Source organism: Osmerus mordax, chromosome 17 (genome assembly GCF_038355195.1).
Source record: "Osmerus mordax isolate fOsmMor3 chromosome 17, fOsmMor3.pri, whole genome shotgun sequence".
Taxonomy (NCBI): Eukaryota; Metazoa; Chordata; class Actinopteri; order Osmeriformes; family Osmeridae; genus Osmerus; species Osmerus mordax.
The window spans coordinates 487,073-514,649 of NC_090066.1; the positions used below are offsets into that span (position 1 = coordinate 487,073).

Sequence of the window (27,577 nt, forward strand, 5' to 3'; positions counted from 1 at the left end):
TGTTTATTGTTGTTTCTCTTAAGTGAGATCTCTAGATGGACATGACCCTTAACCAATCAGCTGAGCAGAGAGTCTAGCCAGCCAATCAGAGACTTTTCCTCAAGTATGGCCCCGCCCCCAGGGTTGAAGCAGCGTTCCAGATCGATCAGAGTCTGACCGCTCACCTCCACCTGGAACACACAGACACGATGAAGAGTGTGTGTACCTGAGGGAGTGTGGTCGACTGTAAGCCAGGCTTCAGGAGGTGTGTGTGTGTACCTGAGGGAGTGTGGTCGACTGTAAGCCAGGCTTCAGGAGGTGTGTGTGTGTACCTGAGGGAGTGTGGTCGACTGTAAGCCAGGCTTCAGGAGGTGTGTGTGTGTACCTGAGGGAGTGTGGTCGACTGTAAGCCAGGCTTCAGGAGGTGTGTGTGTGTACCTGAGGGAGTGTGGTCGACTGTAAGCCAGGCTTCAGGAGGTGTGTGTGTGTACCTGAGGGAGTGTGGTCGACTGTAAGCCAGGCTTCAGGAGGTGTGTGTGTGTACCTGAGGGAGTGTGGTCGACTGTAAGCCAGGCTTCAGGAGGTGTGTGATGGCAGAACAGCAGCTCCTCATCTTCTCTTGCAGAATCTGAAACACAAACACACTCCCATGATAAGGTACCAGACGTATGTCAATTTGTATGGAAGTGTTTGTGTAGAAGTATGTGTGTATGTAGTGTGTGTGTACCAGTACTTGTGTGTCGGAGGGTTCGGGGTGTCTCAGCTGCCTGGAGGCGGGGCTGGGGGCGGGGCTGGGGGCGGGGCTGGGTGCTGCTGGAGGGGGAGGAGCCAGGCTGACACCCACACATGCTGCACACAGCTGAGCGTGTACCACCCTCACCCTGACACAACAGACAGCATGGATCAGCCAATCAAACAACAGCATGTCAAAGGATCAAGGTATGCTTTCAGAGGCAGTGTGTGCATGTACCATACCTGCAAACTCAGAAGGGCTGAAAAAGGTGACACATATTATACAGATTCACATTGAACTAGGCTAACAACACAATTCGCTGATCTTATGTTAGCTGACAAGCCGACAAGCTTGCTTTCCATTATAACGTTAAACATGTCAACAACAACGTTCTCCATAAACGGCCTCTGCCTGGTAGTAGTAGCGTGAAAAAGCTGCAGCCGTTATCTTGATTGTGATTGGCCAAATGACTCGCGTGATGTATCACCAAAGATGTTTTATTGTGAAGACGACCGCAGTAGGTTTATCTCCCGTTTATGGGAAATTGTACCCCCCCCCCCCCCCCAAATAAAAACTTTTGTACCCGATTCACGTGGATGACATTTTCCCACATGGTGTGTGTGTACATGGTGTGTGTGTGTGTGTACATGGTGTGTGTGTACCTGTCCATGCTGAGCAGCTGCTGGCCACAGTGTAGAGGAGGAGCAGAGCGGCAGGAGACACCAGAGCTGCTCACAGCAAACAGCAGCAGCACCTGGGGACAGCACGGCGTGGGCGTGGACATGCGTGTGGAGGTGCGTGTGTGTTTATGCTTGTGTGTATGTGTGTCCTACCATGTCCTGGTTGTCAGGGGAGACCAGGGGGGGGCGGTACCACTGCATGCACAGCTGAGGCTTGTCAACAAAGCATTCTGGGAACTTCTCTCTGAGCGTCCCACACAACACGGGACTGATCTACACACACACACACACATACAAATATGGCTACTCATCCTTCACCCAAGTAGAAGTACAGATACTCATGTTTAAAAAGACTGGTAAAAGTTGTGCTGACTACACTTTTTCACTCAAGTTAAAGTAAAGAAGTGTGGGCTCTTACATGTACTTAATTAAAAAGTACTACCTGTTTTAGTGTCACGCTGGTAACTGCACAGTGTATTAACAATGTGAAATTGTTTGTAAAAAGTGTATTACTGTGTAATACAGTGTAATCACAGTGTAATAACAACATAATCACAGTGTAATCACAGTAACAACTGTGAAGAGATGGTATAGTACACACATCCTTCACTCAAGTGAAATACAGATACTCATGTTTAAAACCACTCTGGCAACAGTTACACAGACTATTTCGTATCTCCCTCATATATGCCACAGATGATCATGTCGACATCGCTACATAAGTATTAGTACTTTGTTACTTCCAATCTCTGCAACAGTGTAATCACATAATAAACGTGTTGTAACAGTGTAATAACAGTGTAATAGCAGTGTAATAGCAGTGTAATAATAGTGTAATAGCAGTTTAATAGCAGTGTAATAATAGTGTAATAGCAGTGTAATAATAGTGTAATAGCAGTGTAATAGCAGTGTAATAACAGTGTAATAACAGTGTAATAACAGTGTAATAACAGTGTAATAGCAGTGTAATAGCAGTGTAATAGCAGTGTAATAATAGTGTAATAGCAGTGAAATAACAGTGTAATAGCAGTGTAATAACAGTGTAATAGCAGTGTAATAGCAGTGTAATAGCAGTGTAATAGCTGTGTAATAGCAGTGTAATAATAGTGTAATAGCAGTGTAATAGCAGTGTAATAATAGTGTAATAGCAGTGTAATAATAGTGTAATAGCAGTGTAATAGCAGTGTAATAACAGTGTAATAGCAGTGTAATAGCAGTGTAATAGCAGTGTAATAGCTGTATAATAGCAGTGTAATAATAGTGTAATAGCAGTGTAATAGCAGTGTAATAATAGTGTAATAGCAGTGTAATAGCAGTGTAATAGCAGTGTAATAATAGTGTAATAGCAGTGTAATAGCAGTGTAATAGCAGTGTAATAGCAGTGTAATAGCAGTGTAATAGCAGTGTAATAATAGTGTAATAGCAGTGTAATAATAGTGTAATAGCAGTGTAATAGCAGTGTAATAATAGTGTAATAGCAGTGTAATAGCAGTGTAATAGCAGTGTAATAGCAGTGTAATAATAGTGTAATAATAGTGTAATAGCAGTGTAATAGCAGTGTAATAAGTGTAATAACAGTGTAATAGCAGTGTAATAATAGTGTAATAGCAGTGTAATAGCAGTGTAATAATAGTGTAAAAAGGGTTATGGTTACTGGAACTCACATCATATTAATACATTAATACACTACAGACACACTAACCCCTTTGGCAATTTACCCCAAAACACACATACTAACCCCATTGGCAATTTGGTAATTGGTAAATAGAGTTACTGTATAAGTGTGTGAGGTGTGTGTGTGTACCTGCAGGGTCTGGGGCAGCTGCAGCAGGTCTGGGGGGGGGCTGGGGGGGCTGCAGGCCTTCCTGTAGCTGGGCATGTGAGAGCAGAAGAAGACATGCAGCTGGAACAACCTCCGCTGGAGGTCTCCCCCTCTTGATACACACAGCAGCCCCTCAACACTCTGCGGACAGACTGAGACACACACACACACACACACACTCAAAATCAAGTGCAGCAGTGTGTGTGTGTGTGTGTGTGTGAGAGAGAGAGAGAGAGAGAGAGAGAGAGAGAGAGAGAGAGAGAGAGAGAGAGAGAGAGAGAGTGTCACCTGAGTGCATGGTAGAGCAGAGTCGGGACAGGTGAGTGTAGTATCTGGACAGCTGCAGCCAGGTGAGAAGGGAACACTTCCTGATGCTCATCCTGGACTCTGGAGACCCCCTGCTGGTCCTGGCCCCCTGCTGGTCCACCCCACCTGGGAGGGAGGGAGAGGAGGGACAAGATGAGAGGAGGAAGGAGAGATGGAGGAGAGGAGAGGAGGAGGGAGAGGAGTGCAGGGTACCACAGGGGTTGAGCAGGTCGTTGAGGGCGAAGCGAGGCAGGGTGTGGAGGGAGGTGAGAGGCAGGAGGCTGGATGTGGAGTTTGGAGGTCCACACAGCTGACTGGACCACAGCATGGCCCTCCACACCTACACAACAACAATCCCCATGGATACATACACTGTACATCATGTGTATATTGTTGTGTGTATATGTACATGTGTGCTTCCTCCACACCTGTACAGCAGCCCGGACACAGACCCAGTACAGCAGCATGTACCCTGATGCTGACACACCTCTGTTCATACTGGAGCTCCTCAACACCTGGAGCAGGACAGGAGAGGACAGGAGGAGTTACAGGAGACAGGAGACAAGAGGAGAGGGAGGAGGGGAGAGGAGGACAGGAGAGCAGAGGAAAGGGAAGGAGAGGAGGGGAGGAGAAAGAACTACCTTCTGTTTGCCAGAGTCCTGGGGTTGCTGGGAGGCGGAGCTACTGTGGTGTAGGTGGAGGTACACCAGCGCCATCTCCTGGTAACACTTACGCACCAGCCTGCACACACACACACACACACACACACATGTAAGAAACACACACACAGACAACCCAGGGATATATATGTATCCAGTATATGCACCATGCCTCGGTCCTTACAGCAGAGAGTGGCAGTGTTGCAGGGAGAGCTGGAGACACTCCAGGAAGGTCTCTAACACACGCTGGGCTGGGACGTCACCCAGCAGCATCTGGTACCTCTGCACCAAGCCTTCTCACACACACACACAGGATACACACACACACGCACAGTTAGATGGTCCGAGGGTAGAGCACCCCCCACCTCCTCCACCTCCTCCACCCACCCAGACAGTGCAGGATGTGTGTCTCCAGCAGCAGGTCCCTGGAGCAGCAGGACCTGGACAGCTGCAGGGACGACTGGAGCACCTCCTGAGCCTGCTGGCTCAGCTGCAGGGGGCCGGAGGGGCCCGGGGGCTGGCTGGGGGGGCCCGGGGGCTGGCTGGGGGGGCCCAGGGGCTGGCTGAAGGGGGCTGAGGGCACCATGGTCAGTGCCTGGGCTGCCAGGTTGAGACCTGGGGAGCAGTAAAGAGGATTACAGTAGTCTACACAAACTACATGCTGACGCTAGTGACAGTTACTTCATCTGTCAGTGTGTGTGTGTGTGTGTGTGTGTGTGTGACGTACCCAGGCGCGTGGTGATGGCAGTAAGCAGGGGCAGAAGGGGAAGGTAGATGTTGGAGGGACCTGGGGACAGGAGAACTCTGCCTCCCTCCCCCAGCGACACGCTCTCCCCAAACACCCTCAGCTGGGGAGAGGCAACACACAGACCCCTCAGCGCCACGCTCTCCCCAAACACCCTCAGCTGGGGAGAGGCAACACACAGACCCCTCAGCGCCACGCTCTCCCCAAACACCCTCAGCTGGGGAGAGGCAACACACAGACCCCTCAGCGACACGCTCTCCCCAAACACCCTCAGCTGGGGAGAGGCAACACACAGACCCCTCAGCGACACACTCTCCACAAACACCCTCAGCTGGGGAGAGGCAACACACAGACCCCTCAGCGACACGCTCTCCCCAAACGCCCCCCAGCTTAGAGAGTGGAGCTGTGTGTGTGAGTGTGTGTGAGTGTGTGTGAGTGTTTACCTGTGTGAGCAGCAGGCTCTGGGTGTGCCTGGCCAGACTGAGGTGGCCCTCTGCTCCCAGGTCCCACAGCAGAATAGCAGCCCTGGACACAAGCAGCACTGAGCCTGGACACAGGCTGGGCTGCCCTGACAACACACTCACCGCCTTCTACACACACACACACACAACATGTTATTGTGTGTGTGTTTGAGTGTGTGCATGTGTGTGAGTGGGTGTATGTGTGTGTGGGTGTGTGAGTGTGTGTGTGAGACCTGCAGCAGAGTGATGCTGTCTCCAGAGTGTGTGCTCAGTGTCGCCCCCTGCAGGAGAAGCAGAGCGTGTGTGTGTGGGTCTCCCCAGGACTCCGCCTCCTGAACACCCTCCTTCAACAGTCGGGCTGCCTCCACACTGCTGTCCACACCTGCTCACACACACACACACACACACACGCGCACACACAACACACACGCACACAACACAAGATTTTCATGTTTCACTAACTACAAGGGTAGTGAAACAAGAGTGCAGACACACACCCCTCCACACACACACCCCTGCACACACACAAACACACCTGCACACACACACACACCCCTGCACACACCCCTCCAGACCTGTGTAGATGGAGGCTCCAGGGGTGTGTGCCAGCAAGCTCTGGAGCAGGACCAGTCTGCAGCGCAGCCAGAGGGCGGGGCCTAGACGCTCACGAGACTCCGCCCCCTGGGCTGTTGTTCCAGGATGAAGGCTGGACACCTTCCCTCCCTCCTTCACTCCTGCCTGTGTAGAGGACACATCTGAATACTCTACACTCCTGCACCCTCCCTCCTCCCTCATACTGTCCTGCATGGACACACACACATGAACATCTGTAGCATACAGTCAACAGTGTAGTGTGTGTGTTGGAAGAGTGTAAACAGGAAGTGATGTTGCACCTGGTCACTCCAAGGCCTGCTGTATCCAGAGGGTCGGGCAGCCGGGGGGGCTGGGCCTCCGGGGGGCGGGGAGGCTGGGCCCCCAGGGGGTGGGGAGGCTGCAGTGTGGAGCATCTCCAGGGCTGCTACTGCCATGTCTGCACTGGGGGAGCAGCAGAATCAGGACTCACACACACACACACACATCCTCCCCCCTCCTACCTGGAGGCAGCCTGGCCTCACCCCCCCTCATACCTAGAGGCAGCCTGGCCTCACCCCCCCTCCTACCTGGAGGCAGCCTGGCCTCACCCCCCTCCTACCTGGAGGCAGCCTGGCCTCACCCCCCCTCCTACCTGGAGGCAGCCTGGCCTCACCCCCCCTCATACCTAGAGGCAGCCTGGCCTCACCCCCCCTCCTACCTGGAGGCAGCCTGGCCTCACCCCCCTCCTACCTGGAGGCAGCCTGGCCTCACCCCCCCTCCTACATAGAGGCAGCCTGGCCTCACCCCCCTCCTACCTGGAGGCAGCCTGGCCTCACCCCCCCTCCTACCTGGAGGCAGCCTGGCCCAGCTGCAGGTGCAGGTCTGCCAGCAGCAGCAGAGTGTCCACCTGTAGCTCCTGCTGCTCTGGGTCACCAGGGGTGCAGACCAGGGGCTGCTGGGAGTGCAGCATGCAGCCTGCCTCCCTCAGGAGCAGGGACTGCAGGAGGGAAGGGGGAGGAATCAGAAGAAGTAGCTCCAGGCCCCAGCTACCAGCCTCCCCACCTCCTCCAGGCCCCAGCTACCAGCCTCCCCACCTCCTCCAGGCCCCAGCTACCAGCCTCCCCACCTCTTCCAGGCCCCAGCTACCAGCCTCCCCACCTCCTCCAGGCCCCAGCCTCCCCCAGGCCCCAGCTTACCTTGACCTTGCCCAGGGTCAGGTTCTCCCTCTGCAGGTCCAGCTGTTTGGGGTCTCTACTCCTCCTGTCCGTGTCACTGGGGGGGGGGGCGGGGCAGGTTGGGGGTGCTGCTGGAGCGCAGCAACTTGGCCCTCCGGGGCTGGAGCACATCTGGACACACACACACATACACATACACAATAAGTGTTTGAACCAGCAAAGTGTACAGGGCTAGTTACCCCCAGGGTGGTGTACAGGGCTAGTTCCCCCCCAAGGTGGTGTACAGGACTAGTTACCCCCAGGGTGGTGTACAGGGCTAGTTACCCCCCCAGGGTGGTGTACAGGACTAGTTACCCCCCCAGGGTGGTGTACAGGGCTAGTTCCCCCCAGGGTGGTGTACAGGGCTAGTTCCCCCCCCCAGGGTGGTGTACAGGGCTAGTTACCCCCCCAGGGTGGTGTACAGGGCTAGTTACCCCCCCAGGGTGGTGTACAGGGCTAGTTACCCCCCCAGGGTGGTGTACAGGGCTAGTTACCCCCAGGGTGGTGTACAGGGCTAGTTCCCCCCCAGGGTGGTGTACAGGGCTAGTTCCCCCCCCCAGGGTGGTGTACAGGGCTAGTTACCCCCCCAGGGTGGTGTACAGGGCTAGTTACCCCCAGGGTGGTGTACAGGGCTAGTTACCCCCCCAGGGTGGTGTACAGGGCTAGTTACCCCCCCAGGGTGGTGTACAGGGCTAGTTCCCCCCAAGGTGGTGTACAGGGCTAGTTCCCCCCCAGGGTGGTGTACAGGGCTAGTTACCCCCAGGGTGGTGTACAGGGCTAGTTCCCCCCCAGGGTGGTGTACAGGGCTAGTTCCCCCCCAGGGTGGTGTACAGGGCTAGTTACCCCCAGGGTGGTGTACAGGGCTAGTTCCCCCCCAGGGTGGTGTACAGGGCTAGTTCCCCCCCAGGGTGGTGTACAGGGCTAGTTACCCCCAGGGTGGTGTACAGGGCTAGTTCCCCCCCAGGGTGGTGTACAGGGCTAGTTCCCCCCCAGGGTGGTGTACAGGGCTAGTTACCCCCAGGGTGGTGTACAGGGCTAGTTCCCCCCCAGGGTGGTGTACAGGGCTAGTTCCCCCCCCAGGGTGGTGTACAGGGCTAGTTCCCCCCCCAGGGTGGTGTACAGGGCTAGTTCCCCCCCAGGGTGGTGTACAGGGCTAGTTCCCCCCCCAGGGTGGTGTACAGGGCTAGTTCCCCCCCCAGGGTGGTGTACAGGGCTAGTTCCCCCCCCAGGGTGGTGTACAGGGCTAGTTCCCCCCAGGGTGGTGTACAGGGCTAGTTCCCCCCCAGGGTGGTGTACAGGGCTAGTTCCCCCCCAGGGTGGTGTACCTGTGTCCAGGGCCTCCGGCAGGGTGTGGATGGTCCTGCAGAGGGCCAGCAGCAGGTGAGCCTGGGCCAGGGGGAGGCGCTGGGCCAGTCTGGCTCCGTACAGCAGGCCGACCTCAGGGCTCACACCACGGTTCACCAGGTCCTCCAGTGCCTGGCTCACACACACACACACACATACACACACACACACGCACACACACACATACGGTAACCATGACTACCTGTATGATGGCACGATCTGTGGTAGCCATGACCTGCATGTTAGTATGTGGTAACCATGACTACCTGTAGGTTGGCAGGGTTCAGCAGAGTCTTGTTGGTGTTGAACGTCTTGATAGGCTGAGAGTCACATGGAGACAAACACATCATGTGATACACCATCGTGTGACAGTGTGTGTGTGATAGTGTGTGTGAGAGTGTGTGTGTGTGTGTGAGATAGAGAGACTACCCCAGTCTTGTGTGGCTCCTCCTCTCCCTGCGTCAGCAGAACAGCCTCCCTCACAGCCTGACAGAAGAGACCCAGCTCTGCCAGAACCCTCACCTGGAGCACACACACACACACAAAGCTTTGTTAGAACATTTACTTGGGCAACACACAGACACTCACTCACACAGACAGGCAGGCAGGCAGGCAGGCAGGCAGGCAGGCAGGCAGGCAGGCAAGCAGGCACAGACAGACAGACAGGCAGGCAGGCACAGACAGGCAGACAGACAGGCAGACAGGCAGACAGACAGACAGGCAGACAGGCAGGCAGGCAGGCAGGCAGGCAGGCAGGCAGGCAGGCAGGCAGGCAGGCAGACCTTCAGGATCCTTGCTGTGATGGTGAGGTGAGTGTCTCTGCAGAGCGTGCTGACTAGGTGCAGGTAGAGAGCCAGCATGGGCAGCACCTGCAACACATCAGTACTCTGGAGACCAGCCACTACACACACGCATGTCTGGACCATGATGTGTGTGTGAGTGTGTGTGTAGTGTGATATGAGAGTGTGTGTGTGTAGTGTGAGAGAGAGTGTGTGATGTGTGTGTGTGTAGTGTGTCTAGTGTGAGTGTACCGTGAGGTGTTCTCCAGCAGAGTACAGCCAGTGACAGAGGAAGCCCAGTGATGACACTGTGTCACCCAAGGGGGCGTGGCCTGGATCAGAGAAGAGCTCCACCCCTGGGATAAGCTCCGCCCCCACGCTGTAGGAGGCATACTGGAGGTCTGAGGAGGGGTGAGGGAGGGAGGCCTGCAGGAGACACTGGGGGAGGGGGGGGGTTATGCAGGTACAGTCAACCGGGGCGGGGGGTGTATGCTGAGTGTGTGTGAGTGTGTGTGTGTGAGTGTGGGTTACCTTGAAGAGTTGTGCAGACAGGAGACAGGTCTGGGTCCGTTGGCTGATGTTAGATGTCTGGATGAACCTGACAACAGCAGAGCACAGCTGTGTGAACACACACACTCACATATAACACACACGCACACCACACACACCACATTCAATCACTTCTTAGTGAATCAACACTGTGTGTGTGTGGTGTGTGTGTTGCTAGGAAACTGACTGAGCGATCTTGGCAGTGAGCACAGCGGCCTGCAGGCAGCCTCGTATCCCAGCATGCCTCAGGGTGTGGGCGTGGCCGGGCCAGGTGAGGCCGGCCCAGGTGTCCAGGACTCCAGACCTGTGCAGGGAGCCGTCCACAGCCCTGCTCCACGCAGCCTGCGCCGCCCTGCATGCACACACAGAAGGATGTTCCACAACTGTGCCAATAACTGATAAAAAGGCTGATGTGTCTGCTGTCTGTGTATGTGTGGGGCATGTGTGTGTATGTGTGGGGTGTGTGTGTGGCGTGTGTGTGTTCCAGAGTGCATGTACTGTATGTGTGTGTGTCTGACCTGTGGTTGCCAGTGTAGTAGTAGAGGTTCCCCAGCTCATGCAGAGCCTGAAACTTCAGAGACACCTCTCCCTGGGCCTCCATCCACTCTGGAACACACACACACCACACAAACACGCCACAAACACACACATTCAAATACAACAACTCCAGCTCCGATCCTTGTCCTGAGCTGACCCCCGGAGCACAGTGAGAGGAGGGTGGATGCAGAGTGAGCAGTTTGAGAAGGGTGCAGAGTAGGGCTGGTCCATATATATAGAATATTAGTGATAATATCGCAATAATTTTGACGACGATGTAAAATGTATACAAAATGTAAAGTTATATCGATATATATCAAATATCGTAACAATTTTGACAATATCGAGATATAATTTATTTTTATATATCACCTAGCCCTAATGCAGAGTGAGCAGGTGGACGTGTCCTGAGTGAGGTGAACGTGTCCTGAGTGAGGTGGACGTGTCCTGAGTGAGATGGACGTGTCCTGAGTGAGGTGGACGTGTCCTGAGTGAGGTGGACGTGTCCTGAGTGAGATGGACGTGTCCTGAGTGAGGTGGACGTGTCCTGAGTGAGATGGACGTGTCCTGAGTGAGGTGGACGTGTCCTGAGTGAGGTGGACGCGTCCTGAGTGAGGTGGACGCGTCCTGAGTGAGATGGACGTGTCCTGAGTGAGGTGGACGTGTCCTGAGTGAGGTGGACGTGTCCTGAGTGAGATGGACGTGTCCTGAGTGAGATGGACGTGTCCTGAGTGAGGTGGACGTGTCCTGAGTGAGATGGACGTGTCCTGAGTGAGGTGGACGTGTCCTGAGTGAGGTGGACGTGTCCTGAGTGAGGTGGACGTGTCCTGAGTGAGATGGACGTGAGGTGCGGCAGGTCTTACTGATGGAGCAGCAGTAGGAGGAGATGACGCTGGGGGTGTGGGAGGGGGGCAGGGGGGGGCGGTAGAGCGACCCCAGGAAGTCCAGGTCTGGGGGGGCCCAGCCGGGGGCCGAGGACACCGCCCCCCTGAACTCCACCCTGCCCTGAGGCCCCTGGGCCCCCCCCCCACCATCCTGGCTCCCCTCCAACACAGCTGAGAGAGGGGAGGAACATACAGAAACTTGAAGAGCACCTGTGTGTACTCACAGCTCTGTGTGTGTGTGTGTGTGTGTGTATATTAGTGTGTGTGTACTCACAGGTCTGTGTGTGAGCCAGCAGCAGTGTGAGCAGGGTCCTGCTGTGCTGGAAGGTGTTGTGTGTGTGTGTGTGTGTGTGACAGTCTCGCTCTACAGCCTCTCTGAAGCAGCGCAGGGAGTCCTCCACATCCAGGGGCACACGCACCACACACATGGCCCGGCGCACTTCTGAAACACACACACAGGAACACACACAGGCACACACACACAGGCACATACACACACATGCACACAGGCACACACACACAGGCACATACACACACATGCACACAGGCACACACACACAGGCACACACACACAGGCACATACACACACATGCACACAGGCACACACACACAGGCACACACACACAGGCACATACACACACATGCACACAGGCACACACACAGGCACACACACAGGCATATAAAAAACATAAAAATTAAATGTTTGTGTGTGCGGTGTGTGTGTACTGACCGGCCAGCTGCAGGGTCTCTAAGTCAGGGCTGCTGGGGTGAGGATGAGGGCTGCTGGGGTGAGGATGAGGGGTGCTGGGGTGAGGATGAGGGCTGCTGGGGTGAGGATGAGGGGTGCTGGGGTGAGGATGAGGGGTGCTGGGGTGAGGATGAGGGCTGCTGGGGTGAGGAAGAGGGGTGCTGGGGTGAGGATGAGGGGTGCTGGGGTGAGGATGAGGGGTGCTGGGGTGAGGATGAGGGGTGCTGGGGTGAGGATGAGGGGTGCTGGGGTGAGGATGAGGGGTGCTGGGGTGAGGATGAGGGGTCCATGCGCTCAGCAGCTGTTGTCCTGTGTAGCTCTTGCAGGTCACCTGGGGAGACGATTTCTCTAGATTACTGTATGGTGTGTGTGTGTATGAATGATGTGTGTGTATGAATGATGTGTGTGTATGAATGTTGTGTGTATGTATGAATGGTGTGTGTGTCTCGCCTGGTGTCCGGTGAGCAGGTGTGTCCTGGTCAGGTGAGGCTGGGGGGAGGGGGCGCCTCCGTACAGGCTGATCCTCTCCAGCAGGCGCCGCTGGGCGTGGACCAACAGAGGGGTTATGACCATGGTGTAGCGCTCCCTGGGACACACCATACACACACACACACCATACACACACACCATACACACGTCATACAAACACACAGCACGCTGTGTGAGCGAATAGTGTTCACTCACACTATTCGGACATGGTCTGCGAAGGCCTTTAGGCTTAGATTTAGGGTTAAGGGTGGGTTTAGGGATAAGGTTAGGGGTTAGGGAAGGAATAGTAATAGTGCATGTGTGTGTGTGTGTGTGAGTGTGTGTGTGCATGTGGGTGTGTGTGTGTTTGTGAGTGTGTGTGTGCGTGTGTGTGCGTGTGTGAGAGTGTGTGCGTGTGTGAGTGTGTGTGTGCGTGAGTGTGTGCGTGTGTGTGAGTGTGTGTGTGAGTGTGAGTGTGTGTGTGAGAGTGTGTGCGTACCGTGTGCGTGTGTTGAACAGCAGGGCCAGGTGGGCCAGGGTCTCCCAGCGAGCCTGCTGGTGCAGCAGCTCCAGGGTGTGGAGGAGCAGGCGGCTCAGCCAGCCGTGCCCCACCAACAGCTGCTCCTCCTGGGGGAAGGAGCTCCACGGGCCTTGGGCCTGAGCAGCCTCATACACAACCCACAGCTGCACACACACGCATGCACACACACACGCATGCACACACACACACGCATGCACGCACGCACACACACACAGGCAGGGAGGGACACAGGGAGGCAGTCAGACAGAGAGCACAACAAGTGTGCGTGTGTATGTGTGTGTGGGTTGTGTGCTGACCTGCAGCTGGTCCATCATGTCCAGCAGCAGGTCGGCTGCCAGGGCGTAGAGCGGGGTGAGGGCAGAGTGGAGCTGCTCCAGGGTCAGGGGGGAGGGGGGGTGCAGCACAGCAGACAGGCTGCAGGCCTGGTCCCACACACTGACACACACACTCTGCAGACTGATCCAGTGGCGGCCACGATGAGCCAGCACCTACACACACACCGTCACAGCACACACACACACAGGGTCACAGCACACACACACACACACACACACAGGGTCACAGCACACACACACACACACACACAGGGTCACAGCACACACACACACAGGGTCAGAAGAGTATAAGTAAGGGATAATACACGGCTACTTGCCAAGCAACGGAAATACGCTGGGGTTGATAAGTTACCGGACTACTTGTGGAGTGATACGAAAGACGTGAATCCGAGGCAAAAAGGCCACTTCCCTCGACAGCGGTCAATTATGCATAGCAACACACAAATATGGACAAATAGTTGACCACAGAACGTTGGGAAGCCCCATTCAAGTGAATGGAGCATTCTACAGCATTAGGAAGAGCCTTGTAAGAAGTGTATAGGGTTAAGGTTAAGGTAAGGTTAGGGAAAACTGGATTTTTGATGGGACTGAATTCTGACTCCCCACACGGATAGATGTACACAACACGAGTGTGTATGGTGTGTGTGTGTGTGTATATGGTGTGTGTGTGTGTATGGTGTGTGTGTGTGTGTGTGTATATGGTGTGTGTGTGTACCATAGCCCTTCTGAGGTGCAGAACAGCCTTGCTGAGGGAGTCGTGCAGCAGGGAGGCGGAGCGTCGCGAGGGCTCGCTGTGATCTGATTGGTTGGTCTGAGCCATGCGAGGAGAGTCCGTCTCACTCTCTGCTGTGATTGGCTCCTCCTCCCCACTGGTGGTCATACCTAGGGTGGAGAAAACACAAACATTTTCTCTCCTTAGCTCTCTATATCTCTCTCCATCTCTAACTCTGACCCTCAGTATCCAGTATGTCCATGTCTCTCTCCATCTCTAACTCTGACCCTCAGTGTCTCTCTGTCACCTGGCTCGTTCTCCCTGGTCCTGTGCAGGGGGTTTCGTGGGGCAGAGCGTGGTCGAGGCTGGGGGCTGGCAGAGGGGGGCTGGGGGCTGGCAGAGGGGGGCTGGGGGCTGGCAGAGGGGGGCTGGGGGCTGGCAGAGGGGGGCTTGGGGCCCCATTGCACCAATATCCCACTCTGGTACAGGGAGAACAGGGAGGGAGGCAGCTGACTGTAGCTGCAACACACACACAAACACACCATCAGCTTGGATACTACATGTGTGTGTATGGTGTGTGTATGGTGTGTGTGTGAGTGTGTGTGTACCGGTAAGGGCAGCTGGCTGCGAGGCTGAGCTCCAGGTTGTGTCTGAGCATGCCCAGGTGGGCGAGGCCCATGCTCAGGTTGGCATGACAACGCCACAGCCACTCCTCAGAGCAGACTTGGCGGAGACGGCGTCGCCGCTGGTAACCAGGCAGCAGGGGGGGCAGCTGGGCCAGCAGGGTGTCTACTGCCCTGATCTCCCTGGATACACACCATACACACACACCATATACACACCATACACACACACCATACACACACACAAACAGGGTTAAAGTCTGGCATAAAGTCATAGGTCACAGACCTATACTGGGGGATAAACACATAAATGCAGAGGGGTGTACTAGACACACAACACACACACACCACACACCCACACCGCACACACACCACACACATTCACCTGTCAGTGTTCTGTGTCTTGAGACCGCTGAGCAGCTTCCTCTGCAGGAACTCCCTCTTCTTCTTGTCTGTCCAGATTGAACCAGACTTCTTCTACGAACACACACACACACTCTCAGGCAGGAGATGATGTGAGATGATGAGATGATGTGAAGGATGTGAGGAGGGGTGGGGTGTGATGGGGCAGAAGGTGTGAGGGGTGTGTGGGGTGTGTTGGGGCAGCAGGTGTGAGGGGTGTGTGGGGTATGTTGGGGCAGCAGATGTGAGGGGTGTGTGGGGTGTGTTGGGGCAGCAGGTGTGAGGGGTGTGTGGGGTGTGTTGGGGCAGCAGGTGTGAGGGGTGTGTGGGGTGTGTTGGGGCAGCAGGTGTGAGGGGTGTGTGGGGTATGTTGGGGCAGCAGATGTGAGGGGTGTGTGGGGTGTGTTGGGGCAGCAGGTGTGAGGGGTGTGTGGGGTGTGTTGGGGCAGCAGATGTGAGGGGTGTGTGGGGTGTGTTGGGGCAGCAGGACACACCTTGTTCTCTGTGCAGGAGGAGAGCTTCCCCAGGCCTCCTCTGTCCTGGAGCTTCTTAGGACCTGCCAGACACTCATCCCTCCTGGATACACACACACACACACAGAGATACACACAAACAGAGAGACACATCGATTTAGTCAGTCAAACATACACAGACACACAGACTTCCAAACATCTGTTCACACACCCCCTCACACACCTGGTGATCCAGGTGAAGACACCCCCCTCACACACCTGGTGATCCAGGTGAAGACACCCCCCCTCACACACACCTGGTGATCCAGGTGAAGACACCCCCCCCTCACACACCTGGTGATCCAGGTGAAGACACCCCCCTCACACACACCTGGTGATCCAGGTGAAGACACACCCCCCTCACACACCTGGTGATCCAGGTGAAGACACCCCCCCCTCACACACCTGGTGATCCAGGTGAAGACACCCCCCTCACACACACCTGGTGATCCAGGTGAAGACACCCCCCCCTCACACACCTGGTGATCCAGGTGAAGACACACCCCCCTCACACACCTGGTGATCCAGGTGAAGACACACCCCCCTCACACACCTGGTGATCCAGGTGAAGACACCCCCCTCACACACACCTGGTGATCCATGTGAAGACACCCCCCCACACACACCTGGTGATCCAGGTGAAGACACCCCCCTCACACACACCTGGTGATCCAGGTGAAGACACCCCCCTCACACACCTGGTGATCCAGGTGAAGATGTCCTGGCCCCACTGTGTCACTAGACACAGCTGCTCCTCCTGCAGGCTCCTCTGCAGCAGCAGCACCGCACATTCAAGGAAGCACGCCTTCCTCTTGACCTTCATCACTGAGCACACACACACCACACACACACACACCACACACACATACCCACAGGCACACACACAGGGCTACGTCTCAAACATTAAACACATCTCCATATTCACATACATACACTGGCATATATGAAGAACTGTATGGGTCTGTGTGTGACTGTATTGAGTGTCTGTACATATGCATGTGTCTGTGTTTAGTTTGTGTGTGTGTGTGTGTGTGCATCTACCCTCCTTGTAGCAGCTCTTCAGGGGGCAGCAGGACAGGGTGCTGTACAGCAAGACTGGATCTTCCTGGCCTATCAGCTCATGGCTGTGAGACCCTACACACCAACATCATCATCATCATCATCACAGCTACACCAACAACATCATCTGTGTGTGCGTGTATATATATGTGTGTATGTATATGTGTGTGTGTACCAGAGCTGGCTCTCTTCCCCTCCAGAGCCCTCAGCTGCTCGCTGGCCTCCTCCCCGACCCCTCCCCTCCTGGGCAGCCTGTCTGTCTCCTGGTCTCTCCTGGGCAGCCTGTCTGTCTCCTGGTCTCTCCTGGGCAGCCTGTCTGTCTCCTGGTCTCTCCTGGGCAGCCTGTCTGTCTCCTGGTCTCTCCTGGGCAGCCTGTCTGTCTCCTGGTCTCTCCTGGGCAGCCTGTCTGTCTCCTGGTCTCTCCTGGGCAGCTTGTCCGTCTCCTGGTCCCTCCTGGGCAGCCTGTCTGTGTCTTGGTCCCTCCTGGGCAGCCTGTCTGTTTCCTGGTCTCTCCTGGGCAGCCTGTCTGTCTCCTGGTCTCTCCTGGGCAGCCTGTCTGTCTCCTGGTCTCTCCTGGGCAGCCTGTCTGTTTCCTGGTCCCTCCTGGGCAGCTTGTCCGTCTCCTGGTCCCTCCTGGGCAGCCTGTCTGTGTCTTGGTCCCTCCTGGGCAGCCTGTCTGTCTCCTGGTCTCTCCTGGGCAGCCTGTCTGTTTCCTGGTCCCTCCTGGGCAGCTTGTCCATCTCCTGGTCCCTCCTGGGCAGCCTGTCTGTGTCTTGGTCTCTCCTGGGCAGCCTGTCTGTTTCCTGGTCCCTCCTGGGCAGCTTGTCCGTCTCCTGGTCCCTCCTGGGCAGCCTGTCTGTGTCTTGGTCTCTCCTGGGCAGCCTGTCTGTTTCCTGGTCCGTAGCAGAGATCTCACTCAGCTCCTGCAGCAGCCTCTTGCCCATCTCCATCACAGGAACAGCCACACAGGACAGGCTCAGAGTCCTCAGGGCCTGACACACACACACACATATATATACACACACACATATATATATACACACTAGAGCCTGACCGATTTACCGGCGGGCCGATATTATTGGCCGATATTAGGCATTTTCCAAACTATCGGTATCGGCATTTATAATGGCCGATAAATAAATATAAAAATAAAAAAAACGGATGAAACACCCTTCAACCATGTTATGAGTGTCAGCGTTGCATAGTTTGTCCACCAGAGGGCACTCTACAACGTCCCTGTTGGCAACACTCGTGTTTAGAACGTCACAAACCATACAACCAGCTGATCCAGCCAGAGTCGGGCAGAGTGGAAGGATATCTGCTTATGTTTTGTTACGCGTTTCTGGATTATTATTATTTATTTTTTATATATATATATCGGCCGATATATCGAAATATCGTATTTTTCAATCACCAAATATTTGTATCGATATCGGCCTTAAAAATCCTTTATTGGTCGGGCTCTAACACACACACACACATATATACACACACACATATATATACACACACACACACACACACACACACAGAACCCCCGCTCACCTTGGAGAGGTAGTATGTGATGCAAGCCACCATGTGCAGCAGGGACTCAGAGGTGGAGGCAGGACGCTTCAGCTTCAGCTCAGGGGAGATCTCCTGCAGCACCACCAGACACCTCATCAGCACCTGCAGCACACACACACACACACACACACACACAGTACACTACAAGTGAGGCTCAGGTGTTCCAGGTGGGGTGATCTAGGTGTTTGTGCTCCAGGTGAGGTGTTCCAGGTGAGTGTTCCAGGGTTACCTGCACCACGGGCTCTGCGTAGATCTGGTGGAAGATGAGCGGGGCCAGGAGGCCGTAGCAGCCCACCACGGCCTGCAGGGCGGCGCTGTCCTTGTTCAGCCACAAGCTCACGTCCATTGCCACCTGCAGCCTCGCACACTCCGCCAGACGCAACTCCTAGGGGGGCAACAAGTAGTTAGAAAGTCCCTACCTGACCCCTGGCCCCAGTACAGAGGGCAGAACTGCCTACCTGGCCCCAGGACAGAGGGCAGAACTGCCTACCTGACCCCAGGACAGAGGGCCCTGGTCGCTGAGAGCATCGCAGTGCAGCGCCCCCTCCTGGATGTGTGTCTCTGTCTGCATCATGATGGAGGTGAAGAACAGCTGGAGGAGGAGAGGAGAGGAGAGGCGCACAGTCTCCATACACAACCTGGGCGAGGAGGGGGAGGGAGAGGGAGGGAGAGGAGATTATTAGGAAACACTTTAGAGAAGTGTATGTAAAAAGGGCTATACAAATAAATTTGATTTGATTTGATTTATGTGTGTCTCATTGTGTGTGTGTGTCCTGACCGTGTGTGTGTGTGTGTCCTGACCGTGTGTGTGTGTGTGTGTCCTGACCGTGTGTGTGTGTCCTGACCGTGTGTGTGGGAGGCCCCCAGGCCTGTTGCTGCCCCCGGCCTGCTGGGGGGGGTCCTGCAGGGTGAAGTGGCTCCACAGCTCTCCACAGGCTCTCTTCACCAGGGAGCTGTGCCCGGTCTGGAACGCTGCCTGGGGAGGGGAGAGGGAACCACAGAGAAATACACACCACATTTGAACTAGGATGTTCCTGTGTGGACCAGGTGTTACCCGGTGTGCCCTACCTGAGCCAGGTGAGCCCAGATGGTGAGGAGGGCCAGGGGGGGGGAAGCCAGCAGGGGCCTGGTGGTCTCTCCCACACCCCCCCCCAGCAGGCTGCCATGGCCGTCCCAGGCTGCCACTGCAAACACATACTGCTGGTTGGGCTCCAAGCCATCCACCCTCAGCACGCACTCTCCTAGTGCTGGTACCTGGACACACACACACACACACACAGTGCTGAGCCCAGAGAGGGAAGACAGACAAAGAGAGAGAGAGAGAGAGAGAGAGAGAGAGAGAGAGAGAGAGAGAGAGAGAGAGAGAGAGAGAGAGAGAGAGAGAGAGAGAGAGAGAGAGAGAGACAGACAGACAGACAGAGAGACAGACAGACAGACAGAGAGACAGACAGACAGACAGAGAGACTGACCTGGTCTCCAGTGCCCACCAGGAGACAGTCTCCCAAACGCACCTTCAGGTTGACACCCTCTGCCTCTCGACCATAGATACAGTACCAACACACCTAGAACACAGAACCAACACACCTAGAACACAGAACCAGACTGGCAGCCAGCACCAGAACTAGGGATGGGCGTGGTTAATCGAATATCCGGATATCCTAAAGTAAATTAGTATTCGAATACTTTTTTCGAATACTTATGAGCATAGTTATATCCAAAAACGTTTTTTTAATGAAAAACCCGTCGCGTCGTGGTGTGAATTCTAATAGTTAGAAATGATGAAAACCATCAAAAAAAGGTATGCTACGTGACCCTGCGTTCTGCTGCGAATCTCCTTTCATTTCATTTGGCGCTACAAGAAGCTTAGTTTCCTGGCTAAGCAGCAGGTACCTCGCCGCAACCTCAGTTCCTGCAGAGTCGTTTCTACGCCGGCCTGCTCGTATATCGACTCCGTACTCGCCTCTCCCCTGTTTATATGCTAATTTTCCTGAATAAAAATGCGTATGGCTAATGCAGTTGTGGCTTTTTTTTATTTTTTTACCAGTAGCCATGTAGAGCTAGCATAATCGGCTATTTATGTTTACATTGTGTGGTGGAGCACCGTATCCTAGGATTCCGGTTCCAAGTTAATATCCAAGTTAATATGCAATATTTCTCCATGTGTGTCTTTCGTTTTTATCGAGGATAGCCTACCCAATGTGTTTAATTTCGTCCAATGTATTTTTAAAAACTTTTTATTACACAATAGCTCAGCGCTATTCCGCCAATTTAAGAGCCTATACGTCTGAAGACGCAGCGTTTTTTCAAGTTCATTGTCTTTTCGTCATGTTGATAAATTGATCTTTCATTTGTTTTCTTTATTCAATCCTTATTTAATCTAATAGTTTAACAGTCCCAATTATTGCCAGAATGTTTGGTGGTTCATGTGTTTACTGTATGCTTTGCGTCATGTCAGGCTAATTACATAACGGAACCGCATTAATAAAAATAGATTATCCGGATATTCGAAAATAATTTCGGATACTATTCGAATAGTGAAATCAGTTCAAATCTCCATCCCTAACCAGAACGTAGCCATGTGAGCGTGTGGTCACCTCACCTGCTGTTCCAGGGCATAGGGGGCGGGGGCGAAGGTCATGGAGTGATTAGTCCGGGAGAGGAGGATGGGAGGAGGGGGAGGCCTGTTCTTCTTCTCCTCTTCCTCCATCCCTCCATCCCTCCTCTCCAGCCCTGCTCTCCGCTCCTCCACCCCTGCCTTCTCCAACTGCAGCACCGCCTCCTGCAGAACACAGGGGGGGGGGGGGCAGGGAGGGAGGGGAGAGTCAGGAAGGCGGTAAGTCAGGGAGGGAGGGAGGGATGAGGCAGGTAGGGGGGGAGTCAGGGAGGGAGGGAGGGAGTCAGGAAGACACTGACAGAACAGTCAGTTCTCCTGAGGGTGTAGTGTACAGTAGCGGTGCTGGTCTGACCTCCAGGAGCCTCCGGGTGGCGCTGTTGTCCTGGTGGTGCCTGTGAGCCAGCACAGCCTTCTGGACGAGGAAGAGAGCCCTGGAGACACGGTTCTTCTTGATCTTCTCCAACAGGGCGCTCTCTAAGAGACATGCAGGAGTCACACAGGGACACCTGGCGTTTCAGAATCCATGCTCTCTCAGGGAGACCCACCCTGCTCCTGGAGAATGGTGAACCTACAGGAGGGTATCTCTCCAGGAGCAGGGTATCTCCAGGAGCAGGGTATCTCCAGGAGCAGGGTATCTCCAGGAGCAGGGGTGTCTGGTAGGTCAGGACTCACCTCTCTGTGATGCTGTCTCCAGTACCTCCACACCAGAGGGCCGCAGAGACCTCCTACTGTCACCACACTCCAGCTCAGCTGGGGAACACACACACACACACATAAGCTGTAGATGATCATATGGGCCTTGGAGGTCCCAGTCTGTGTAGCTCGTAAAGCAGTCACAGTTTTCACATCCTAACACAAGCTGTCAGGTACCTGGGCAGGTAAGGATCAGCTTGAGGGAGACCCTATGTTGAATAGCCAGAAGTTCCACGACTTGGTCCATAGGAACAAGAAACAGGCAGGTATTCTTCAACACTTCTGTCTCCTCTCCTCCTCCTCCTGCTGTCTCCTCTCCTCCATCTGTTCCCCCTCTTCCTCCTCCTCCCCCTCCCCCTCCTCGTCCTGCTGTCTCTCCTGCAGGCGAGCGACTGGCCATCCTTTTATATTTCTATCAAGCCAGAGAGATGCAGGTTAGAACAGGAACAGACCAGGTTCCCCTTAGAGAGATGGGGAGCAGGGAGACTTCAGATGTGTGTGTCTGCAACTGTGTGTGTCTGTAACTGTGTCTGTACCTGTGTGTCTGTAACTGTGTGTGTCTGTACCTGTGTGTCTGTAACTGTGTGTGTCTGTAACTGTGTGTCTGTAACTGTGTGTGTCTGTACCTGTGTGCCTGTAACTGTGTGTGTCTGTAACTGTGTGTCTGTAACTGTGTGTGTCTGTACCTGTGTGTCTGTACCTGTGTGTCTGTAACTGTGTGTGTCTGTAACTGTGTGTCTGTAACTGTGTGTGTCTGTACCTGTGTGTCTGTAACTGTGTCTGTAACTGTGTCTGTAACTGTGTGTGTCTGTAACTGTGTGTCTGTAACTGTGTGTGGCGCTGGAAGAGGCACCTGCAGGAAGGCGTTGTCAGCGATGGCGCTGCCGTCGGCAGGCATAATGGCGGTCCAGCCCTGGACGATGCCCTGCAGACCTTGCTGCACCAGCACACACACGGCCTGGAGACGCTCCTGAGTGGAAGGGGCCTGAGCAGTGATGTCATCGCTGGAGGCTGCAGCAGAGATCACACATGAGGACCTGCTGTGGTGTGTGTGAGTGTGCGTGCGTGTGCGTGCGTGTGTACCTGTCCTGGGCCTGCTCCGTGCTGGAGGCTCCGTGGCGTGGGCGCTGCTCTCCAGGACAGAGGCCAGTCTCAGGGTGATCTCTGCCTGCAGCAGAGGATCCCACTCCCCCAGACCGCACACACACACCACCTCCCCCAGCCAGGACAGCACTTTCACCCACTACACACACACAACCATGAAGAACACACACACAACCATGAAGAACACACACACAACCATGAAGAACACACACACACATCACCTCCCCCAGCCAGGACAGCACTCTCACCCACTACACACACACACACACACACACAACCATGAAGAACACACACACACACCACCTCCCCCAGCCAGGACAGCACTCTCACCCACTACACACACACACACACACACACAACCATGAAGAACACATACATAATGTGTGTGTTTTGGGCCTACCTGCTCCAGGTGCTCCAGGCCCCTCAGGAGGTGTGTGTGGGTGGTGTTCTGGGCTGTCTGGAACACGGGCTTACACCTGGCCCACAGGTACAGTACCAGGTCCAGGACAAGGTCTGCATCAGGCCGCACCCTCTGCAGGGGCACATGGGGGGTAAGCACACACACACACACGTGCACTCACACACACACACACGTGCACTCACACATGTGCACTCACACACACACACACACGTGCACTCACACATGTGCACTCACACACACACACACGTGCACTCACACATGTGCACTCACACACACACACACGTGCACTCACACACACACACACAAGTGCACTCACACATGTGCACTCACACACACACACACACACGTGCACTCACACATGTGCACTCACACACACACACACGTGCACTCACACACACACGTGCACTCACACACACACGTGCACTCACACATGTGCACTCACACACACACACACGTGCACTCACACACACACACACACACGTGCACTCACACGTGCACTCATACACACACACACACACACGTGCACTCACACACACACGTGCACTCACACACACACGTGCACTCACACACACACGTGCACTCATACACACGCAGGCAGACACAGGGAAGGTGGGGGAGAGAGTCTGACCTGACTGGAGTCACACACACACACGTGTAGGGTCTGAGCCAGGACCAACAGCTCATCACTCATACACCCCCCCAGCCCGTCCTTCTCTGCACACACACACACACACACACACACACACACACACACACACACACAGTCAGATGAACACATGGAAACAAAGAATCTGATAAACAGACAAACACCTGAATCCAACCTCAGGTATGAACTACATCCTCCTGACACAGAGCAGTGTGTGTGTGTGTGTGTGTGTGTGTGTACCAGGTTGGTCCTTGTTGTTGAGGTGTTTGTGAGATGACAGCAGGCGCTCCATGGCCTGCAGCAGAACCAGATCCAGCTGTGCTGCCCTGAAGTCCTGCTGCCCCAGGGTCTGCACACACACACACACACACACACACACACACACACACACACACACACATACACAGATACACACACCAGAAACATAGAATTATGTGCACAGTCTATACAAACAATTTGTATAGAGTAGGGGAGTCAGGTGGCTGAGCGGTTAGGGAAGGGGGCTAGTAATCAGAAGGTTGCCATTTCGATTCCCGGCTGTGCAAAATGACGTTGTGTCCTTGGGCAAGGCACTTCACTCTACTTGCCTCGGGGGGAATGTCCCTGTACTTACTGTAAGTCGCTCTGGATAAGAGCGTCTGCTAAATGACTAAATGTAAATGTATAGACTACTGGCCAGGGTTAAAGTTATCTTGGTGACTGACAGACAAGAAGTTGTAAAGGTTATCATGGTGACTTACAGACAGGAAGTTGTAAAGGTTATCATGGTGACTTACAGACAGGAAGTTGTAAAGGTTATCATGGTGACTTACAGACAGGAAGTTGGAAAGGTTATCATGGTAACTTACAGACAGGAAGTTGTAAATATTATCATGGTGACTTACAGACAGGAAGTTGTAAAGGTTATCATGGTGACTTACAGACAGGAAGTAGTAAAGGGTATCTCTGTGACTTACAGACAGGAAGTTGAGCAGATGGTCAGACAGTGTACAGAACGTGTCCCACTGTTCATAGCGATACAGCAGCTTGATGAAGCTCACTGCTGCCTGCACAGACACTCTGTTCTCCCCTGGAACACACCCACACAGTCAGGTTTGAAATATATGGTCAGGGTTACTAGGTTAAGGTCAGGGGTCAGGGTAAGCACTGACCTGCCACAGCCAGCTCCAGCAGAGAGGAGGAGGTGCAGAGTGAACTCAGACAGGAAGGCAGGCTCTCATCCCGCTCCTTCTCTATAGATCCCCCCTTCCCTACACACACAAACACACCATGAGTGCCCGTGTGACTGACCAGACAGCAGCATCTATGTGTGTGTGAGGGAGTCAGTTGGCTGAGCGGTGAGGGAGTCGGGCTAGTAATCCGAAGGTTGCCAGTTCGATTCCCGGTCATGCCAACTGACGTTGTGTCCTTGGGCAAGGCACTTCACCCTACTTGCCTCGGGGGAATGTCCCTGTACTTACTGTAAGTCGCTCTGGATAAGAGCGTCTGCTAAATGTCTAAATGTAAATGTAATGTAAATGTGTGTGTGTATAAGAGTATGTGTGACTGTGTGTGTGACTGTGTTAGAGAGTGTGTGTCTGACCGGCCAGCAGACTGGCCCCAGCAGCCAGCAGCTCCAGGACCACCTCCTGGGCCTCGGGCTCCTCAGGCAGGCCGCTGTGCAGGGGCCGGCGGGGGCGCTCCCCCAGGGCCTCCAGCACAGCCAGCAGCTGGGCCGCCGCCCCCTCAAACACCTCCCCCAGCACCCGCTCTGTCGCTGTACGAGGCCACGGCATCTGTAACGTGTTGCAAGATCATTATCGGCAGTGTTGTTATACAGCACAGGAAAGTGTAGCAGCAAGGTTAGAAGGTTAGTTACCCCCTGGATCTCCTTCAGAGTGCTCTTCAGCTTGGGCCTGAACATGCCTTTAGGCTTCCTCCGGGGCTCATACACCGAGCGCCTGAACACCATGGCTGTCAGCTGCACACACACACACACATACACCTTCAGTCAGATGGTCACAGAGTCTAGAGGGGGACAGAGAGTCTAGAGAGGGACAGAGAGTGTAGAGAGGGACAGAGAGTGTAGAGGGGGACAGAGAGTCTAGAGGGGGTCAGAGTCTAGAGGGGGACAGAGAGTCTAGAGGGGGACAGAGAGTCTAGAGGGGGACAGAGAGTCTAGAGGGGGACAGAGAGTCTAGAGGTACCTTGATGGTGGCTTCCTTGTAGGCTCTCTGGGTGTCTGGGGAGGCAGGAAAGCCAGTCATCTCCTCCAGCCTGCCCAGCTCACTCACCTTGCCCAGCGCCCCCCGCGCAAACACCTGCACACAACACTGCTGTGAGGACACACACACACACTGCAAACACACACACACACACACACTGCAAACACAAACAAACACCTCGGCCTGCAGGCCATCCTGGCTGTGGTAGTAGCAGTGGCAGACAGCACAGTACAGGGTGGACCTCCAGGGCAGGAAGCCAGCGGTCGCCAGGGGAACGGATGTCTCCAGACACACACACGCCCACAGCAGATACTCTAGAGTCTGGGGGGGGGGGGGGGGGGGTTCGACCACAGATTTTAATATATGCACTATACTATGTTCTACTGGGCTGTACTTTACTGTGTTCTACTGGGCTGTGCATGCTCTAGTTCCCCCAGGGGGTCTGGTACCTGTGCAGTTTGGTTCATGGACATCAGGTGACGACAGATGTTGTAGATATACAAGGAGCCTGGAGGAGAGAGGGAGACAGAGGAGGGGAGGGAGAGGAAGGGAGGGATAGAGAGGGAAAGAGAGAGACAGAGAGGTGGTTAGGGGGGTTAGAGTGACAGTCTAACAGAGCTCATGTACCCCTTCCCACCCCCGGGTGCAGAGCTACCGTTGTAGACGAGCCAGCAGAGGTGGTCATGTGGCAGAGCGGCCTGCATCATCACCCGGATGAAGCCCAGCAGGGCCAGCAGTCTCTGGACGCCCTGTGGGCCAGACTGGATAGCACCCTGCTCCTGCTGGAAACAACACTGGCAGCAGCCCTGCAACGCCCGGAACTACACACAGGACAGGAGAGGGGGAGGAGGAGGAGGAGGAGGAGGGGGAGGAGGACAGGAGAAGAGAAGAAAGGTGAAGAAGCATTATGTAATCATATTCTCTCTCTACTCTAGCACACACACAGTCTCAGCCTCTCACAGTGAGCTTGGCCCGGTCTGTGTCAAAGCCATCTGGGAAGAAGCAGGTCTTGAAGTGCTCCACGTCCTGGATGTCTGCTATGCTGCTGTTACTGACCAGCTGCAGGTAGCGCCCGTAGCCCTGCCACAGCGCCAGCCTGTAGAACTGAGCAGAGAGACACCGTTTAGCTGGTCTGTAGCGTTGTGGATACAAGGGCAGTTCTGGAAACCCCTTGTGCCCCCCCTAAATGTAGAGTCTGAAATTATTCTGTACTTATTCAAACCTTTATTTCGAACAGAAAATCGGCTATATGCAGCATATAATTTTCGTAGTAGGCGGTTGGAAGTCGAGGTTTGTACTTGTTCCATATATCAAAGATACTTTTGGCTCTGTGGTAGAGAGGAGAGAGAGGCCGTTAGCTACATTGATTGGAAACATCCACAGACACAGCGACGGTTACAAGAGCAACATCTGCTAACCAGCTAGCTAGCTAACCAGCTCGAGCCAAAGTGAACTGTACAGTCATAAAGTTATCTTCTCACCCTCTCGAGTACGATTTGTGGTCATAGGTAGGCAAATTACTGACTCGCTTCATTAACGACATAAACTCTTTAATGTCGCTATCAAAAGCAGAAATTACGGGGTTTCTTTTATCAATTTCCCCGTAAAATGACGCCGGTAAGTTTTCCATTTTAACGAAGAAAACCTCAAGCTAGCTACAACAT

The 27,577-nt window shown here is 54.3% G+C and overlaps 1 protein-coding gene across 1 annotated transcript; it reads right to left on the reverse strand.

Moving 5' to 3' along the window:
• On the reverse strand, nt 1-27,543 carry cfap54 (cilia and flagella associated protein 54). The gene is made up of 65 exons (XM_067254929.1): nt 27,395-27,543; nt 27,136-27,241; nt 26,874-27,017; nt 26,569-26,734; nt 26,363-26,421; nt 26,091-26,234; nt 25,896-26,009; nt 25,568-25,669; nt 25,292-25,484; nt 24,861-24,959; nt 24,666-24,778; nt 23,043-23,174; nt 22,622-22,781; nt 22,392-22,549; nt 21,716-21,950; nt 21,518-21,595; nt 21,198-21,319; nt 20,831-21,010; nt 19,701-19,793; nt 19,300-19,485; nt 19,077-19,207; nt 18,722-18,869; nt 18,461-18,616; nt 18,211-18,333; nt 17,038-17,657; nt 16,305-16,439; nt 15,589-15,670; nt 15,078-15,169; nt 14,678-14,875; nt 14,377-14,588; nt 14,073-14,239; nt 13,319-13,510; nt 12,981-13,165; nt 12,464-12,599; nt 12,239-12,344; nt 11,540-11,707; nt 11,245-11,436; nt 10,363-10,450; nt 10,032-10,196; nt 9,827-9,893; nt 9,548-9,733; nt 9,299-9,385; nt 8,943-9,038; nt 8,783-8,836; nt 8,469-8,648; nt 7,155-7,304; nt 6,807-6,955; nt 6,279-6,420; nt 5,961-6,123; nt 5,619-5,767; nt 5,368-5,514; nt 4,907-5,255; nt 4,763-4,794; nt 4,567-4,669; nt 4,364-4,472; nt 4,162-4,261; nt 3,949-4,035; nt 3,734-3,860; nt 3,503-3,646; nt 3,197-3,366; nt 1,546-1,665; nt 1,375-1,466; nt 707-812; nt 524-607; nt 1-170 (listed from the first exon to the last, which is right to left on the reverse strand). Exons 1-65 carry the CDS (start codon nt 27,541-27,543, stop codon nt 57-59), a joined length of 9,336 nt encoding a protein of 3,111 aa, XP_067111030.1. The 3' UTR covers nt 1-56.
• Nucleotides 27,544-27,577: the final 34 nt, after the last annotated feature.

Excerpts from the sequence above, each read along its gene's own strand:
- cfap54 (XM_067254929.1), bottom strand. The coding sequence starts at position 27,543 with ATGGAAAACTTACCGGCGTCATTTTACGGGGAAATTGATAAAAGAAAC. Across the intron at positions 22,782-23,042 it reads GCCTGGAGCACCTGGAGCAG|TGGGTGAAAGTGCTGTCCTG; the intron begins GTAGGCCCAAAA and ends GTGTGTGTGTAG. Across the intron at positions 19,794-20,830 it reads CCTATGCCCTGGAACAGCAG|GTGTGTTGGTACTGTATCTA; the intron begins GTGAGGTGACCA and ends TCTGTGTTCTAG.